At 31.1% G+C, this 19,593-nt stretch overlaps 1 protein-coding gene across 1 annotated transcript; it reads right to left on the reverse strand.

Moving 5' to 3' along the window:
* Positions 1-4,856: 4,856 nt before the first annotated feature.
* Positions 4,857-18,582, reverse strand: LOC127716220 (CD209 antigen-like protein C). The gene is made up of 7 exons (XM_052222332.1): positions 18,456-18,582; positions 13,491-13,680; positions 11,921-12,025; positions 9,514-9,596; positions 7,955-8,051; positions 5,560-5,764; positions 4,857-5,004 (listed from the first exon to the last, which is right to left on the reverse strand). Exons 2-7 carry the CDS (start codon positions 13,627-13,629, stop codon positions 4,992-4,994), a joined length of 642 nt encoding a protein of 213 aa, XP_052078292.1. The 5' UTR covers positions 13,630-13,680; positions 18,456-18,582; the 3' UTR covers positions 4,857-4,991.
* Positions 18,583-19,593: the final 1,011 nt, after the last annotated feature.

Here is a 19,593-nt window from a genome sequence, read left to right on the forward strand (position 1 = left end):
TGAAAATATCTTATGTTCAAAAATAGAAACATAAAATACAATAAAAGTCTATAGCAAAAGCATTGCCGGAAATAGAAATCAGTTTTTTCTACATGTCATCCTTAAACATGTTAAAACTAAATCAGCTTAAGATACAAATTGTTGCTTATAATTCAATTTGCTTATATAGGGAAGTATTTACCACTTTTATAAATTGAACGGGTATAAATACACTATGAGGATATTTATAAAATTGAGAATGTAAACAGGGAAGTCAGAGACAACAACCCGACCAAGGAGCAGAAAACTGCATAAGGCTACCAATGGGTTCTCAACAGTGAGAAAATCCCGCACCCAGAGTCAGGCTTCAGTTTACCCATAAACAACAATGTGTACAATATCTAGCCATTGTACAATAAACAAACACACAGAAATACGCACAGTAAAACTCAGGTTAAAAAAACTCCGAGACTGATGTAATAATAAATAAAAAAAAAAGAAACAAGGCAAATGACAACGAAGCATCAATTAACAAAGGACTACTAGCAATTACTGACATGCCAGCTCCAGACCTGAATTAAACTGGTTGAAAGATTGTGTCTTTATCGTATGAAAATCTAGCACAATCCCTCACGTTAAAGGTTTAGTATTATACCATAAAAAAATATACGAGAAGAACATTACCCGTATCATGCCAACAAATGGTTTCAGAATAAAGTGTTCATTTCCGTTGCAAAGACGCTATGAGTGGATCAATAGTAATTTGTCCAAAAACACCATCTTTAATGACCTCACAGCTGTATCGTAACTATATCACTTTAAATGAATATGTTTAAATGTTTTTTGACTAGGAGGGGAATGACGACATGTTTGTGCATATGCAAAAACAACAGGCAGAAAAGCAATGTTAAAAAAAAGTGTCATTGTGAATTGATATCTTATTTCGAACTCTGCAACACCTCGATTTCGACTTTTAACTACAAAATAATTTTTCATCAATTTAAATCTGCACAATTGGTAGCTGAATTGTACGAAATAAAGGTAAACGATGGTGAAACAACATGGAAGGTTAGATTAAACACGTTTATATGTCTAAACTTCATATTAATTCCTTAAATGTTGATGTTTTTTCCATGCTAAAGGTCGGGCCATCGTTTCACAATCTTAAATCTTACGTCGGTCTTAAGTCAAAACGTAAGCTTTTGACCGTTTCATAAACAATCGAAAGTATAATTTTCTCGTCAGTTTTATCGTAAACTTACGAGTGTTAACAGGCAGTCTTAAGACAAATCGTAGTGATTTAACGTGTTGACGTTTTGTTAAAATCGACAATATTACATTATCTTACAGAAAATTCAGTTCCATTGGATGATCAGAATACATGTATTCATGTTATTTTGTCACGATCACAAGTATCGATAACTGAAATTTTAAATTCTTGAAATAATTGTACTTTTACCATTTCTACGTTTGACTTTATTTTAATTTAACTGAAACGAGCACCTTGCTTCCAAAAGTCCAAATATTTTACCATAACCACTTAGAAGTGATTGTGCTAGCACAGCGCTATATAGGGACATCTGCTTTTAATTCACGAAGGGGGATCGGTACGTCGTGCATGCACCTAATTTTGTACTAAATATTCTCAAAAAAATATATAAACGCTTATTTACTAGTTCCTAAATCTATGTCATACTCAGCATTTATCATTCACGGACTTTATGAAGTTAACTTTAAATAATTCTGTCAAGATACAATTTTCATAATCCCCTATCGTATGCATGTCCTCCGTTTAAACACTTCAGTAGAAGAAAGTGCTCTTTATTGAAAAGACATTTTTGTATATACATTACGATTTTTTCTAAAACGAATAACAGTCCAGAAATTGAAAAAAACAATAACTTTTATGTATGAATGTAATCGTATGAATTCATAGTTTCAATGTAATTACACCAGTTGCCATGTGTCCTATCAGATCCGCTTTTTTAGAGGTATAAAATGTATGCTTCATACCCGTACTCAATACCTGGTTGGTTTTTCTGATTATAAAAAAAAACACTTCTATAATTCTAGGTTACTTTGAAAACTTTGTCATTATGTGATTGTTTATGTTAATACTTATAAAATTTCATTTTCAAATTTAGAATGATGTAGGAATAAAAATGCTAAATTTTCAAATCCCAAATATGTTTAAATTTCTTCATTTTTAATTTTGTGTTTAGGTGACAAGATTCTTATTTTTAAGCATTCCAGTGGATGGAAAGACACATTGGATTTCTCTATTTTTTCCAAGTTCCCACCTTAATGAAAGAAAATAAATTCAGCAACCTTTCAAAGACAAAAACAATTTTCACATTAGAATTTGGGATCTCAAGAATTGAGACGAGCGGAAATCATTTTATTTGTTTCAAAGTATTACAATTTTTTTTATTGTATGGGGAGTGCAAGGGGAGTGCAAGGTAGGTTGTGCGTTTCTTGATTATGTATCTCTACGTCACAAAGGGAAAAGAGTGTATTCATTGTATACAGAGTTGCTAAAATATTTTGAAAAACATTTCATTGCCCCCCCCCCCTCATTTGAAGTATCAAAAAAAGACATTTGGCAGTCCTCCTTTCCATTCCCAAAATTTTACAAGGCCCCTTTAATTTACTTTCACTCACTCTTCAGTTACAAATGATCAGTCACCAATCAAACTGAAGCAAATAATCTACCAAGGCAACCCCTAATTTCCCCCTCTTTGTAATTGCAGAAGTTATAAATCAACTCAAACTAATATTCATTTCGCTATTGCTCGTGTATGTTTGTCGTTATTAAAAACGTTGTTCCTCTCGATGTATCCTCTAAACTATTCCTATACATATGTTTATCTTTGTCAAAAATATTTGCGATGATTTCATTATAATTTTATTACAGTCCCTAGCATCGTCGATCATTGTACTTCTATGCATTAAAAACACATTGATAGGAATGATCATTGATCATTAAATTACAAACAAAGCTATCAACAGATAAATCCGTAAGTTGCATCAAAATATTTTGGTATATGACTTGACAGGAAATTGTACAATGGCATTATGTCATGCAGACGGAAGAAAACTATTTTAATTCTGCATTTTTATTGATACGATATCTGTTGAATTGAGACAGTTCTGAATATTCATATTGCAACCGTAGTGAGTGGTGGAAAGTTTGAGTTACTAGAGACAGAGATGGAATTTATTTTTCTAATGATTATTAGACGATACATGAATCTATCTTTCTTTTTCATTGATAGAAGAAATAATGCTCTTTCTGTAAAGTTATCGGACATGGTAACCTCTTATTCATGTTATCGGTTCTTCATATATAGGAAATGCACAGACAATAACATTTGAAGGCATTATTAAGTTTTGACCAATGAAGATATGAATTAAAAAAACATCAACCGATATGGAAACAATAACTTAACTTTTTCCATAAGTGTTTGTATCATTTGCTTTTAAAGGCAGATGCTAGTACATTTTTTGTGAGATACTTTGCAATACGGAGCTTGAATATCTGTTTTTGAAGTACTGATTCATATCCAATATATGTTATGTTCCTTTTAGCCGTAAGATAAAAGGATCTCATAGACAATTTTTGAAGGATTTGACATGTTTTTCTTCCCTAGCTAATATAGTGTATCCTAAACGGCAATTACATTGCATTACACAAGACCCTACTTGACTGCACGCGACTTTTACCTGAATGTAATGTAGTCAGGCAAATTAAAAAGATTAACCAGAATACAATGAATAGAAAAAGATTTATTCCTTGTTTCCAAAAACAAATGCTGTGCTGTCACACAAATTACGACAACTAAGGCTTACTATAGTATATACTGAATTTTCAAATTACATAAAAGGGTCTAAAATTGTAGGTCAGCTGTATTAAATAGTTAATGATTGTAATGTTTACAATAGTGGCATTATAAGGGGAACATATAAAAATAAACGTCCGCTACAGACGTTTAATCTTACTACAAAATTAAAAACAACATATAGCTATATTTGTTCAGAAAATCAATGTTCAAAAAGAAAAAAAATGATTGATTAAATTCGACTGTTATAATAATATGTTGATGCCATTTATAGGACACACATCTTTTTTTTAATTACGACATTATCCCTCCATAAACCGAAATATGCAATGCAGAGTGTATTTCAGGTAAGTTAAAAATAACCTTTATCTATTTTTGGCTTAATACTGAATCCAAATTGTTTGATTCGAAAATGTGACTGTGTGTTTTATTACTTATCTGATTATTTATTGCAAACGTTTGTCTTCGCGTGATATCAGAAAACCTACTCCCTTGATTTAAAAATAACTATAAATAACATTGTTTTAATTGTCGATACATATGTAAACAAAGATGTGTAAGTAAAATACTTTAAAAATAGAGATGAAAAGGTAACTGTTTGATTATCTAATTCATTCCACCATAGAACGTTACACACGAAACTTATATTTATAAAGACGTAATCATGGTAATGTATGTATGATATTTGTAAAGTACGTACCCGTTCTTTTCCGAAGACAACATTTGGACCCAAACATTAAAAACATTCTAGGATATAAATTCATATTCATTTATAAGTAGGTGTTCGTTTTTCTTATTTTTTATAATAACGACATTAACAGCCTTTAATTAGATCTAGTTCTGGATGTAAACAAACTTATAAATACAAGGATTCAAATTGTGTACGCCAAACGGGCATTTCTTCTTAAAGAGACTCATCAGTGACGGTCCAGTAAGGAAAAAAAGAGCATAAAGAACCCTAATATCCGATCAGTTTTTAACATAGAATGAATGTGAGAAAAAAATAGGGAATTAATATGGCGTATACTGTTCGTGTCGTGTCGTGATTGGTTTTTATTTGAAAAACAACTTTATGTAAAGACGAAAAACAACAACACGAAAACAAACAATCCACTTGTTCAAAGTTATGATGTAAACATGCAAACATTCGTTGTCCTGGTTGATGTGTTCCTGTCAAGTAGCAATTCTGCAAAAAATATATTCTTGTTAGAAACAGCTGTTCATGACATGCAGATACGATTGCAGCTGGTATAATAAATACAAATTTAAAAATACATTGACTATTCCTTTGGTCATATATCTCATAACGTTTGTTGGGTACATTCCTTGCTTTATAAATTCGAGTTAATAGTGTACCAGATTAAGCTTAATACAGAAAAGCGTATACGACGCACAACATTCAAAAGGATTTTTTTCTTTCAAAATTATATCACGTGAATTGATCGATACCACTGATGATGGTCTGTTTGTCCGCTAAAATCGGCACAGTAGACAATGATTGGGAACTGACATGCTTCAGACCTGACGAATGCAAGGTGTTACTTCGTTTATAGTCAATTCAAAATGTATATGAATTCAAGCATTATGAAAAATACATTGTATGTATGCATTCAAAGAAAAAACAAAACGTAAGTTGAATTAAACAACAAAGTGTATTAATGATAATTAATTGCCGTAATCACAATGAAGTAATTAAGTTGAATTGAAAAGGAACTTCAACGACAAAAGTTTTAATACTTACGATTTTTCACAAACAAATTGTTTTTCAGCTGTGCAAGGAATGTCATTCCAAACGCCAGTATGAGTAGCCAAACAATCTTCACTGCCTGCGTCGTTGGGTTCACCAGGTCTCCAAAAGGTTAAATTCAATGTTTTTTTACTATCGTTCCAGATCCAATTTCCTTCACTATCCATGTCTGTTCCTCCCAACCACAACCAGTCTATTGCTAAAAGTGTGAACTTAAACTATAATAAATTCTTCTTCTTGAAATATTATACTTCTATGTCTTTTGATTTGTTATTTCCTGATGGCAATACATCTAATAATCATTTTAAATTACTTTTTAAAAAATCGTCCATACCATTATACGAATCGTGTTTCAATAAGCTTACACTCAATAGTTAATGAATTGCACTCTGAAACAGTCATTTAGATCTGCACCATATCTGACAGGTATGAAACTAAAACATTCGGTTTTGTTAATGGTCAATGTTATATTAATATTGTTTGTTGTTAAATATCAAGTAGTGTTAAGTAGCTTTTCAAACAACTCAGTGTTGTTTTTTTCGTGCACAGGATATAAACAATATTGAACAGTTTGAACTTTAACTGAAAAAATCTTAATTGAAAGACACTAATCTAATAGCAAAACCAAAAGCTCAAATCCATCATGTGAATGAATAACAACTGTTATATTTCTGACTTGGTACAGGCATGTTCTTAAGTAGAAAATGGTGGCTTAAACCTTGTTTTATAGCTAGCTAAACCTCTCACTTGTATGACAGTTGCATGAAATTCCATTATATTTACAACAATGTTTGAACAAAACAAAACAGACATAAAAGGTAAAAATGTCAAAAATAGGGGTAAAGCAGTAAACAATGTGTTATAATCTTTATCACTATGAAAACAAACAAATATGTAACAAAAAAGTACAAAAAGGTATATACACAAAGCACATTAGCAAAAATGAAAGATGAGAATACAAAAAAGATAGTAACACAATGACGGGATGTATAGGTACAGAGCCACGTCATGTAACAAAGAAACACGAAAAGCATACAGACATAGCACATTAGCAAAAATGAAAGACGCGAAAACAGTTTTCTTTTTTACCATAGAACAATAACACAATGACTGGATGTATAATAACAGAGCTACGTCAAATGGATATCACCAAAAACAGACTAAACAGTTATATTCATAGAGACAAAAAAGGATTAATATGACACGTTATTAAAAGAAAACAACGTCAGTAACCAGAATTTATACTTCAAGACCATCGTGTATTATTTGTGAAGTTGATACAGGATATTTATCAACAAGGTCTTGGTACCATCCGATGAACTTTTTTTATAAAAATTAGCAGACGTTTGACATACCCCTGGTTCATCAACTTTCTGCTCAGACACTGGTGACGTTTTACAAAGTCTGAGTTGGAGCTGAAGGCTCTTGAAAACCGACATGTATATCCTATATGCAGATGAAGTTGGTATATTGCTACTGAGATGGGGGACATTGATAATTTCAAAATCAAAATCGTCTCGTTTGTCATAGATTCTTGTACTGAGATGACTGTGTACATGGTGTTTGTCAAATTCGAGGTATAAGTCTAAAATGAGGCGGAGGAAGCCGTGTCTGTGTTTTCTTCACTTTCTAGTTCTGAGGGATATACTAATTGAACCCAATCAGAAATGTTTGGATTGTTAATGGAAAGAACATCATCAATATATCTGAATGCGAAATTAAATGACTTGAATGTACTGCAGTGCCTTAGTTTGAAAACTGACAGAAAGACTGAATAAGATTTTAGAATATATTCATAATATTGTTAAGTCTTTTATGAACGGTTCATATTAAAAATGATTGTCAATCAAACAAGTCTCCACGAAAGATGAAAACACATACAAATTTGGGTTCGAACTCAAAGATATTTTTTTTTGTCTAGTTATCCATGTGATTACTTTATCTGGTTTGAATCTAATATATCTCGAAAAGTTATAAAAATGTGACGGGAAAATACATATATTGATAATGCTTTTAATTAAATTAGCTACAATTAGAATATTGAATACTGGTTGTTTTCATTGTACATTGTAAATATCTATTGACATGTTTATTCCACAACATTGAACCTAATTCAATGTATGCCCCACCCAAAATCAGATGAATTGTATTATGAAATTGCCGATTGTTTGATTGTTAAATGACAGAGAAGTTTAAAAGAGCAATTAAATCAAGATTAACTTTTGAATGTAAGAATGGTCATATGTAGATGAAATAAAAGTTTCATAACATAACTTCATCACAAAGTATCCTGTCATCTATGAATTGCATGATTGGTAGTCAGAATTCGTCATGCAGTTGTTTCCATTGAGGACTGTATTAGTCAGTTCTTATATTTTTATCCCCATACCTGTCCCATGTATCTCAACATCAAGCTGTTGAATAAATGCATGTTTTCCCTCTGTTATCTGTTCAGCAAGCCTCCCATCCATGGATCGACAAGAATCCTGAAAACCAAATGAAATTCTGTGTCATATTCTTCGTTTTACATTACAACAAAAGCGCCGAATAGTTCAAAAGAAACTTTTTGTTGAATTAGATTAATACGAATGTGGTAACACGTCTCCTTGTTATTCAACTATTGCTAGGGGACATGAAATATGACTCCTCTGATTTGAATTTGTTTTAATAAATATTCATTTGATATACCAATACTCAAGAAAACTAAGACAGTATCTATGTGTAAATCCACTTATGAAACTTCAACAAGTGAGTACAGACAAACACACAAATAAAGACAACAGTAGTATACCGTTGTTCGAAAGTCACAAATCGATTGAGAGAAAACAAATCCGGGTTACAAACTAAAACTGAGGGAAACACGTCAATTATTAGAGGAAAACAACGAAACAACAAAAACACTAAAATGCAACAAAAAACTAAACGACAATGCAACTTACACAGAAATGAACTATAAGATAACAATTGCCATTTTCCTGACTTGGTACAGGACATTTTAAAAAAAAATGGTGGGTTGAACCGAACGAAGCGAAACCAGCAATAACTAGTGAACACATATTTGATATGTATGTATCATTTGCAGTAAGTACATTGTATTGTAAAATAATTAGTAAAAAAAATATAATAGTGTCGGAAAAACAGCAAGAATAACAAGAATTACACCATATTCTTATTTTCAGACAATTTAAAGGACCGTTTTATGTGTTTGTCATGTTTGTTATTTACATTAAATATTCACAAAAGTTGATTTTGAGAAGAAACGTGCTTCTTGCATACCAAATATTAAGCCTGCTTTATACGCAGATGTTATGATAATCTATCGGTTTAATGAATTTTGCAGATCTGGAGCACATTTATAACAATTTGTCGAAGGTTATGAACTATATTCAAATTGTAAATCTTTAGCAAGGGATAAACATCATGTATTTTGAATTTGATTTGTTTATCTAATTTTTAAAACAAATCACTTTTATCTTTAACTAAACAAATAAATAAGTCATACACACAATGTAGCATCATGGTGATTCGTTGTAGAAAAATTTGCGGCAGCTCTGATTGTGACACAATATTTGAGGTTATTTCAATACTTCATATTATGTGGTAAACATTCCACGTGGTAAACAAATGCTTTGCATATGTCAACACTAACAGGGACTTCAAGGAAATCTGTTCTCATTTTGATTGTTGTGTTTTAATTTATGCACAATCTATTTTATTTCAATTGGTTAAACATGTTGAACATGTTAAATACATTGCCATTTTGGAATATGTATAACATATTCATCAAAACTGAATTACTTATATATGGTATTCTATATACAACTGATAAAATGAATAGATAATTCAAAGAAGACAGGTTCAAATTGCAGAGAATACTTGCATGTATTTAGTATACGACATGGTGCAGAAATGGGTATATTATTTTTACTTGAGTGCATTGCACTGTACCTTAGCAAGGTTCCAACTGAGTGAGAGTGTACTGATGTTGAAGCATGTTGTCTCGTACAAAGACCATCCAATATCACATGTATCTGTATAATAAATAATATATCAATATAGTACATCTCTAAATGTTAACATCTAAGTATTAGTATTGCAGATATTTATTGGCAGAAATAATATTAATAGTGAATAATGGTGCATTTAACATTGACCGACCGCAAAGTATCTTATGCACGGAAAAATGGGAGAGTGCTTTCTAAATTACTATTGGTAATTAGTTTACTTCACATGCGTCCATTACATTTAGATAACACTGACATTCAAACCATATATAGATTACAATGTATTTTCAAAGAACGATTTCTTCGTTACGTATGCACTTGTCCTTTTGGTGAGAAGTGAACATCTTTACCTTAAAATGAATATATATCAAATAATAAACGGTCGAGGACATAACGGTCATATGTTATTAGATGTACATTGTAAGTCATCCTCTTACAATCGGAAATTATCTATATTAAAAGAGTTAGAAACGAGAAGTGTGATGTTTATAATGGATATTTCCTTTGAATGTTTGTTTCTCTCAAAACCAACAAGTATGACATTACTCAGAACCAATGAGTAGTGCTGAGTACAGATGGATGAGCATATATACGTTTTGACTAGCTACATTACATTTTGACTGTTTTGTAATTTATACACTCTTTTACTTAAACGTTATGCCAGTGTTCTAATGTAATACACGAACGACATTTCCCCATTAATGATATTGTAACTTGCACTTGAATTAAATGCACATATTTTAAAACAAAGCTTTCAATTTTTATATAAAATTAGGTCAATCAATTGTAATTTTGATTGAATTGATTTAAAAATAAATACACTCTTTACAGTTTAATATGCTGAATTTGTTTTTGCTATGCTGAGACACATGTAGGACATATTGACATGTTTCACGGTATTTGCAAGTCAGGCTAGGATAATACAACTTTAGTGCCTTCATTTTACAAAAATAAGTTTTTACCAATCCAGAAACCAAATATAAGGAAATGTAGTATAGTTGCATGTGAGACAGCGATCCACAAAGACAAAGGACAAGGATGTTTAAAATATTTGCCATCGTAGAGCCTTAACCAAAAACAAATCAAATCCATAATATCAAGACCAATCATACAATAAACAATACAATATATAATTCATAATTGGGACTTATTATTCAAAATTTTACTTCAACAGCCTGCATAATGATATCAATGTAAAATTTGATTCTAAAAGATTTAAAAAAATGTATGTTATTGTAATCGAGTTAGATGCATAGATAAATTACTGTCGCCTTCAGTTTATGATTGAACAATGACAACCACTGAATAAAAGTCTCTTGACATGGAACTGAATAAAGGCAGCAGTAGTTTACCGCTGTTCAAATTCATAAATCGGGCTTATAAACTTAAACCGACGAAAACACATAATCTATAAGAGGAAAACAAAAGAACAATCGGAACATTGAACAAATTTGTTAACAAATGAAAACTACACACTATAAATTTCATGCTTTCGGAGGGCTATTCTTGAACGCTTAAAGCCGAATATTTGAAAGCAAAGAATGTATAAACTAAAAAGGGCCTTTAAAATAGCCAAGTCCATCTAAGGCCAACTTTGCTTGAGGGAGTTGAAACCTTAGTTTCTGTATAATTTCAAGTTTACTTCTCCGTAATACAAAACCGATTAATTTTGGTTATATGAGTTACTAAGGATGTATTTATCTAATCTGAGATTTTTTTTCAATTTATTTTGCGACTTATAATCAATGTTTTCAATATTTATTTTCCAAATCTGAAAATGCTGATATTGTACTATCTGAAAATTGTATAAGATCCTTCATAACTTATTTTCAGTTGTTGTACGATGGTGTATCTACTTAAAGCTTGCAATAATACGTGTATGTGGCAATGATCTGTTGTCGTTGTATACATTTTATCTTACTAAATCCATCTAATTTCTTGTAAGTTAGTGACAATGTAAATAAACTCATCGTAATAACATGCAGTGAGTTACTATCTATTTGTTTTTATCTTCCAATATAACAGATTCAAGAGTAATATTGTTCATACTATCATTTAATACGCCACTTTTACCGCTAGTGTGCTTTTTTTGGGTCAAATTTTATTAAATATAAAAACCTGAATGCTCGGGAAAAAAACCGACTTTCAGTATGAAAACTGCCACTCCTAATCATATAAGATTCGAGTCGACTTTATCTGCCACGTGCGGGATTTGAATTCACAACCTCGGTGTTTACAGGTTAGTGATGAAATAGCTCGACTAATCAGACCACTCGGTCACCGGGGCCCCCACAATATCTTTCACACGTCGTCATAAACATATTATCCACTATTAAATACTAAATACTTACATTGGCATAGGCTTCCAAGGCTGTTTGATGGACAATCACATACATATGCATTTCCGCACACTTTGCAAGTCCCACCATTTGTGCATGGCAGAGAACATTGTTCCACTACAAAACATGTATTGTATGCAGCTAGACGTTAGTCATAATGTTTGCAAGACAGTAATATATTTACAAATTTACCCTATATTGTTTCTTATTCATATATCATATATTACCATTTTCCTTAGTTTTTATACAACACATTTTAAAAAGCACCAACATATTTGACTTGCAAAGACAAGAACGTTCGTGTGCTTTCTGGATATCTTAAGAAAAATATGCTGCGTTACGTCTTCCCTAATCGTTGGTTTTATCCTGCAATCAGCCAACTATTGTACAAATAACAGGTACACAAATAAATTGTTGCTTTATTTGTACTTGTTCAAATAAAGTCTCCTGTTACGCCGATTCCTATTGAGCAAGCGGTAATGTGGTTATTTCTTTTTTGCGTAACAGTTTTTTTTGGGTCCTCTTCGCGGTCTGCATTTAAACTATCTCGATTTCTTTGAAAAATTAGAGACAATGATTTAGATTTTAGCAACTAAAGTTTAAAGTGATGGGTGTAAATGTCAGGATAAAAACAATATATGTACATTGTCGGAAAATATAAAATTTATTTGTACTCGCTACAAAACATGAGAAAAGTCCTCATGTCCTTTTTTAAAGCTCATACAAATAATTATTTTATTTTCCGACAATGTACAGATATTGTATATGTATGTGTACTGTTTTGGCAGACATTGGTCACATTACAATTTTTCTGTGTTTTTAATGTATTTCTTTGATGTCTTTTTCCTACAAATTCAAATGAATAGGTCTTGTTGAACATGTAACTGAATTTCAATGATTTAAATGGTCTATACTTTTTTTTACAAACGACTTAATCATTCATGTTTTCATAACTGAAATGCACAGGTTTAGATTTGTCAAAATCATCAATTCATTTTTTTATTCTTCATAGTATAGTTTTATTAGAGATACACGTCTGTAAGGGAACAATATCAATGTGCAAGCATAAGTTGGCCTTTATAGATTAATAATATATGGCATTTATGCACAACAAATCTTCTGCATAAAGACAAATAATGTAAAGCCACGTGGCGTTCAGCAACCAATATTGAGCTACGGTAGCGTTTAACTAATCTTGTGTTCATGTCCATGACCGTGACACTCGTATATTAATGTTTGATAACGTTAACTATTGATGTTCTAGACTGAATCGAATATTTTATATGCAAGCTCAACATTCGCTAAATTCAACAAAGAGATCCTATCAATATACTCAGTATTCGCTAGACACCGTATGATTTCGGGAGAATACAGCAAGTTGTAATATGTGAGTGTGATTAAGTCCTCTCCGGGTCTCATGCACTATAAGCAGGTTTGTACACACTGTTTTGCTCGATATATCTTTATTTTTCTCATAGAGAGTCATCCATTGAATACTATGTGAACATAATGGTTTAATCCTAGTATTCTACGTGAAATGAGTTGAACTATTCAATCTGAACTATTGTATCTTATAACTTACCTTTCTCGTCACTTTTTATTTTTAAACTGATAAATAAACCTGTCATTATCATTGTGGTAGATATAAACACAAGTATTCCTATTATCAAAAGTCTGTTTCCACCTGTGCATTTGTTTGTCCTTTTGACAGTATTTTCCATTCTTAGTAAAGTTATTCTGTTTTGTAATCAATCGATGGAATTAGTCTAAATCTACATAGAATAAAACTCACATCATTCAGTTAACTTATAAAGCATTGATTCATTAGCAGCATTACGGCATAGAAAATTTCAGATATAATTCAACTGAAATATAGATACCTTTTTAAAAAAATCAGTTTAAGGATGAGTTTAATGTCATCATGATTCCCCGTTTTACTAGAAGTGTTGCGGATTAAACAAAATATTTTAATTGGAGTATTACAATATCACCGACCTGCCATCGCGTTTGACGACTTTAAAAATCAACATTTTTTTTCTTACAGAAATGAGTTGCTGAGGAACACTTTTTGAAATGGATAAAGGTTCATCGTTAACATGATAATAATAAAAAAAATTAATTAAGGTATTACTTCGTTTGATTTGCATGCTTACAGCGGCAATATTCCAAATACATTGTTTCCTTATAAAATCATTTTGAAAATGTTATAGAAAAAAAAAATTGTACCCTTTTTACATGAATGCTAGACATACAAAGCGTTTACGAAGATTGTGTTATAAATCTGCCTTCATGTGTTTTTTATGACTATTTTAGTGGAGGAATGAAACCAGTTGGAATAATGTGAATCATTACATTACAAAACGAAACGTCAACGTCTTTTCCTTAACTTTAATCTAGAAGAACTCCTAGAAATTGAGTGTCTACTAACTGACTATAAATAATATAATAATAAAAAAATACATCCGACGAAATGACAACATGGTTGACACCAGAGTATTTAACGTTCGTTTCTACTACTTATACTAGTATTCGTCTGGTATAAATACGTAGAAATAATACCAAAACCCCCTGTATAAAACCAAAGAAAACAATGACCGGTTTTCTACACAGATCCGTAATACATACTAAAATAGAACTGCCATCAATCTAAAATGTTATTATTGTTTTGGTTGTGTCTAAGTTTCCGTTATATTTGATACCGCTATGATAGAGTACAATGCATTCATTGTAAACACTATTTATTTACGTCGTTTAAATACCCTTCATGCAAACAAATAAACAGATTTAAAGGCAGAGGGTTAACATGAAAATGAAATTAAATACTGAAATAGTTAAACTCATTTGAATATGTTTTAACTTCCTGAATAACACTGTATGTGTATGCGAAACTAGTAACCATAATTTAGATCGCCAAAAGTAGTATTAACTATATATATAACAGTTTAAAGATAACTAAAGACGCTTGATAAAAAAAAGATTCTCGAATTTTTATCACACTGTCCGAAAGGTTCCTTGCGATCATTCAAATACTTTTTAGACCTGATTAAGTTCCATGCAACTAAAGAGCTTCCCTCGATAAGCACTTTTAAGCTGTCGGAAGCCTGGGTAATCAGACAGTAGCATAGTAGAGGTGTAAACCGTTTCGCAGATTCAATTATTACAATTGATTCAAACATTATCGATTGTTAAGTCTACAACATACCCCACAACAACATTATTAATTTTAATTGAAATAAAATACAATTATACGAAGACAAAATTAATAAATACAAAATAAGAATTTACACATATATTATATTGGAAGGAAATATCTGAGATAATCATGCAATTTAATTGAATGCCTTGACAGGATATATGAGCCCATATATACTGAGAACAAAAATGATGACCAGAATGGTATATAATGTTGAAATCAGGACACTCCAGTTTAATATAATTGTTATTCGGGCTTCACAGAGGATATTGGATCATATTCCTTGTCGGCGCCCTAAATCACCATTCGGCTGACGGCTCAGGAGATGTAAAACACTGACAAGGAATATGAGCCTGTGAAGACCCCAAATCATATATGATATATATATTTATCTTACCTCCTATTCATTTCTAGGAATATGATTGGTTAAAAGCGTCCGCGTGGAGACCGTGTATATTCCATATTTGGTTAGTAGGGAGGCGGGGCTTATTTCATACACGGTTAGTAGTGGTGTTACGTCCCTTTATAAAAACAAAACGGTACTGAGAAAAAATCTTAAAGGTTTCAACAGACGAAGAAATTGATGATGAAGATTGAAATACATTTATAAAACACATTTAAACTTAACAAGATGTTATTGTTGGCATCTGTTTTTGTAGAATCAATGGAAGTAGTTTCTTAATGCTAACGGTATGAAGACTTGCTCATTTTGATAGGTCACTAGTTTAAATTTCACACGTTAAGATAGTCGGTAAGATAAATTCGTTACATAGTGTACTAGTGACGTAATACGGTATATATGGGGTCAGTAAATTCCATATAGGGATTCGAGCTTCGCTTTCACCCCATATGGAATTTACTGACCCCATATATACCGTGTTAGGTCACTAGCACACTATGTAACTAATAATATATATATATATTTGATGGAAATAGCATATGTCTATCTACGAATCATGCACATCTTTGCTGAAATTTACCTGCGTCCTGTCCTATAATTTGTTAATTTGATTTTAGCGATTTTGTAACAACTAAGTTTGATCCAAAACTAATTTGTCAATTTTTTAAAAATATTATATAATTATGAACTTCTACAAATATGTAAAATGCCATCTATATCTTTTAGATTGTTTGACTGATTGACACACTCAGACAGACAAAGTGAGACATAAAGTATGTACCCATAATTAGAAAATTTGAACAACTCCAATGTATTTTTTTCGAATTTAAGTATTCTTAGGAATTCTAATATTGACAGAAATTAGTTTAAATATGTTTAAAGAGAAGCGAAATATCCACATCACGACAATCAGTTACCCCATCGTCCAGTTTTGTAACATTTATAATATATGGCACAGAAATGGACATCACTTGAAACATTTGATTGTAAAATCAGAGTTTTCAATTGGAAATAGTATATAAGAAGGTGTCAAAATAAGACTTATCTAAATAAATAAATGTTTACATTTTTTACGTGAAAAACACATCAAGCCTTAACTGAGTATATATTTCCACAAGCTGTGAAAAAAAAACATTTTCCAGTACAAATAACACTTTTTTATACTTGAACTGCCTCCTTAACCATGTTAACTGTTCATAATAAATCAAGCCGTTAGTGTTCTCGTCTGAACTGTTTTATATTTGTCGATTCGGGTCAAATTATAATTAGATATGATGCTAGGGGTTTGTTCATTGTTGAAGGTCGTACGGTGACCTTTAGTTACTAACTGTCTATGTGTTTTATTGGCAAACATACCACATCTTCGTATGTACATAAAGCTGATTAAAGCTGGTTATTTCCTCCTTGAGAACATGAACAATAAGCTTATTGATAGTTTGTAGGCATTCCTATTGTCACCATATGTGCCTAACATATATAAGACGTGTTCCTGGATAGTTATTGTTATTAATCTTAATTAATTGTCAAACTCAGTAAGGGTCGGTCTTAACTCCATTTACTTGATCAATTTGGTAAAACTGTCGTTACTTTGATAATATGTTTGTTTAAAATAATCAAAAATTCCTTTACATTTCTGCGAAAATTCACACATGCGAACTTACTTTTAATAAATATACTATTGGCAGCTAAAATGTCCATCTCTAGAATTGGATATATGATTTTCACACGTGAAGCTCTATACAAACCAATACACGAATGATACAATTTATCGATATCTAATTGTTAATATTCCGTTTTTGTACATTCCCTTGGACCCTTTTAGCTATGTGTATATTACCCAACATGTACGTTATGCCCGTGTCGGTAGTTATGCAAACTTGTTGAATTAAATACCTGCACATATGTGTTATATCTGTGTAAGGCTATCAAATATGGTTGCTCTTCTTGCATGATACAAAAAAAAACATAATTAGAGGACGTCAAATACAATTGACGTCATACTTGAATAATGACCGAACGAGAACTAGCAAAGCGCATGTTGATAAACGAAAATAACCAATCGATTTTGGAAAATTCCAGTTAGCTAAGACTTACAGAAATATAAGTAAATTGTAAGATAATTACATGGAAAACGGTTATGAATGTATACTACATACTAAATGTTCCATACTAAATCATATATACTCAGCTATTCGTTGGTCTAATGAATGGGTGTCAAACATATCAACTGAATTTTGATAGGGAATATGATCGTATGATCTTTTTTTTAAGTGATCCAGTCATGAAAGAGCTCATTCAATCAAGTTTAAAAGAAACATATAAAGGTAAAACCATTGTCATATCCTGTATTAACAATCTGAAAATTAGTCGTTGTTGATTGTTTTGCATTGAATCGTCTAAATTAGGTTAGTTTATAAAAATACAAAAATACAAATTTAAAAGGTCTCAAAATATGACGCCAGCTCTATTTGGATTGTAAAATAATGGTTGAAAAGGCTTAACATTTTATGTATAGTTTGTACAGTCCCCTACGGTATCATCAGCTTTGTAGTCAGTACCGAATTACTGATATGATTAACAACAAACCTTTCTAAAATGTGTACGTTTATAATTTTTTGAATTGTAAAGAAACTAAGGTTTCAAATCGATCAGACAAAGTTAACCTTAAATGGATTTGTCTATTTGTATGTCCTTTTTAGTCATATAGCTCTTCGACTGATTCGGTTCTTACATGTATCTTAGCTTTCAAATATTCGGCTTTGAAAGTTTCTGATGAAGGTATATACGCGCTTTGGACGCATGGAATTTGTTACGTGTTGTTTGAATTTTTTTTGCAGTATATGAGAGAATATATCTTTTCTTATGGTAGAAAACGTTCATGGTCTATGCATGAAAGAGTAAAATATGTAAGTTCAACACAAACTTGTCTAACAAATGAATGACCGTCTCCTTACCTTTTTAATGTGGTTAGTAGAATATCTCCTAGCAATTGAGTATCTGAAACTGACTATAAACAAAAAAAAAGCATCTTATCTAAGAGTAGACAATATGATTAATACCAGAGTATTTATACAAACAACAATCCGGTATAAATTCGAAGAACTAGAATGAATAATAAAAAAAAACATATGCAACAATCGAAAACATTGCAGCTTGCTTACAGAAATCCGGTATAAATACCAAAAATAGAACTATCATTATTCTTTAATATAATAATGTTTGTTTTGGTTGTGTCTAAGTTTCCTTTAATTTGATACCGTCATCATTGAGTGAAATTTATTTATAGTAAACATTGTTTTTTTTTAAATATCCATCATTCAACCAATTATAATAATTCAAAGAAAATGATTGAAATGAAAAGAATATTAGAAATTTGATATTCAACACATGTTAGTATTTAATTGCTTCCTGCTTCCGGAATAACACTGTATGTTGACACTAGTTACCACTTTTTAAATGTATCACCCATACCGTATAAACCATTTATGAAATAATTTTTGAATAACTGAAGACGATTGATAAAAAAAATCGTTCAATTTAATCCAGTCGTTTTTAAACTAATTCTACATCGATAAAATAGGTCATTCAAACAATTTTAGACCTGGTATTTACATAGACATACGGATAAAAAAAACAGTCAAACCACTGCACATATTGCATTATTTAAACATGTGAAATAAAGCTTATTTAAAAGATTTGTCTGTTGTCCAACAATTAACGCGGTATTTGTTTTTTCTTCATGTTTTATTTAATAAGAATATTGATTGCGAACATGTTACACTATATTCATCTAATCTTATTTCTGATACGTACTTTTATTACGTTTTAAAATATAAATTAGCAAATAAATGTAACTTATATCTAAATGTATTTAAAGCATGTAATATTGAACTCATCATTACCACAGTCAGTACACATCTATAACATAGATATATAATATTAAGACAAAAAAGGGTGATGATACTTCAAAAATGCTAAGACGCCTTAATAGTGTATTCACTTTAGAAAAGCCATATATACCAACTGTTATCCTTTCAGATGAGAGTACATGTTACCTTGTTTGTTGCAACACATACACATGCATGTGTCTTT

The sequence above is a fragment of the Mytilus californianus genome, unplaced genomic scaffold (assembly GCF_021869535.1).
Source record: "Mytilus californianus isolate M0D057914Y unplaced genomic scaffold, xbMytCali1.0.p SCAF_9, whole genome shotgun sequence".
Lineage (NCBI taxonomy): Eukaryota > Metazoa > Mollusca > Bivalvia > Mytilida > Mytilidae > Mytilus > Mytilus californianus.

Excerpts from the sequence above, each read along its gene's own strand:
- LOC127716220 (XM_052222332.1), bottom strand. The coding sequence starts at position 13,629 with ATGGAAAATACTGTCAAAAGGACAAACAAATGCACAGGTGGAAACAGA. Across the intron at positions 8,052-9,513 it reads TCAGTTGGAACCTTGCTAAG|GATTCTTGTCGATCCATGGA; the intron begins GTACAGTGCAAT and ends TTTGGTTTTCAG. Across the intron at positions 5,765-7,954 it reads TGTTGAGATACATGGGACAG|CAATAGACTGGTTGTGGTTG; the intron begins GTATGGGGATAA and ends TCACACTTTTAG.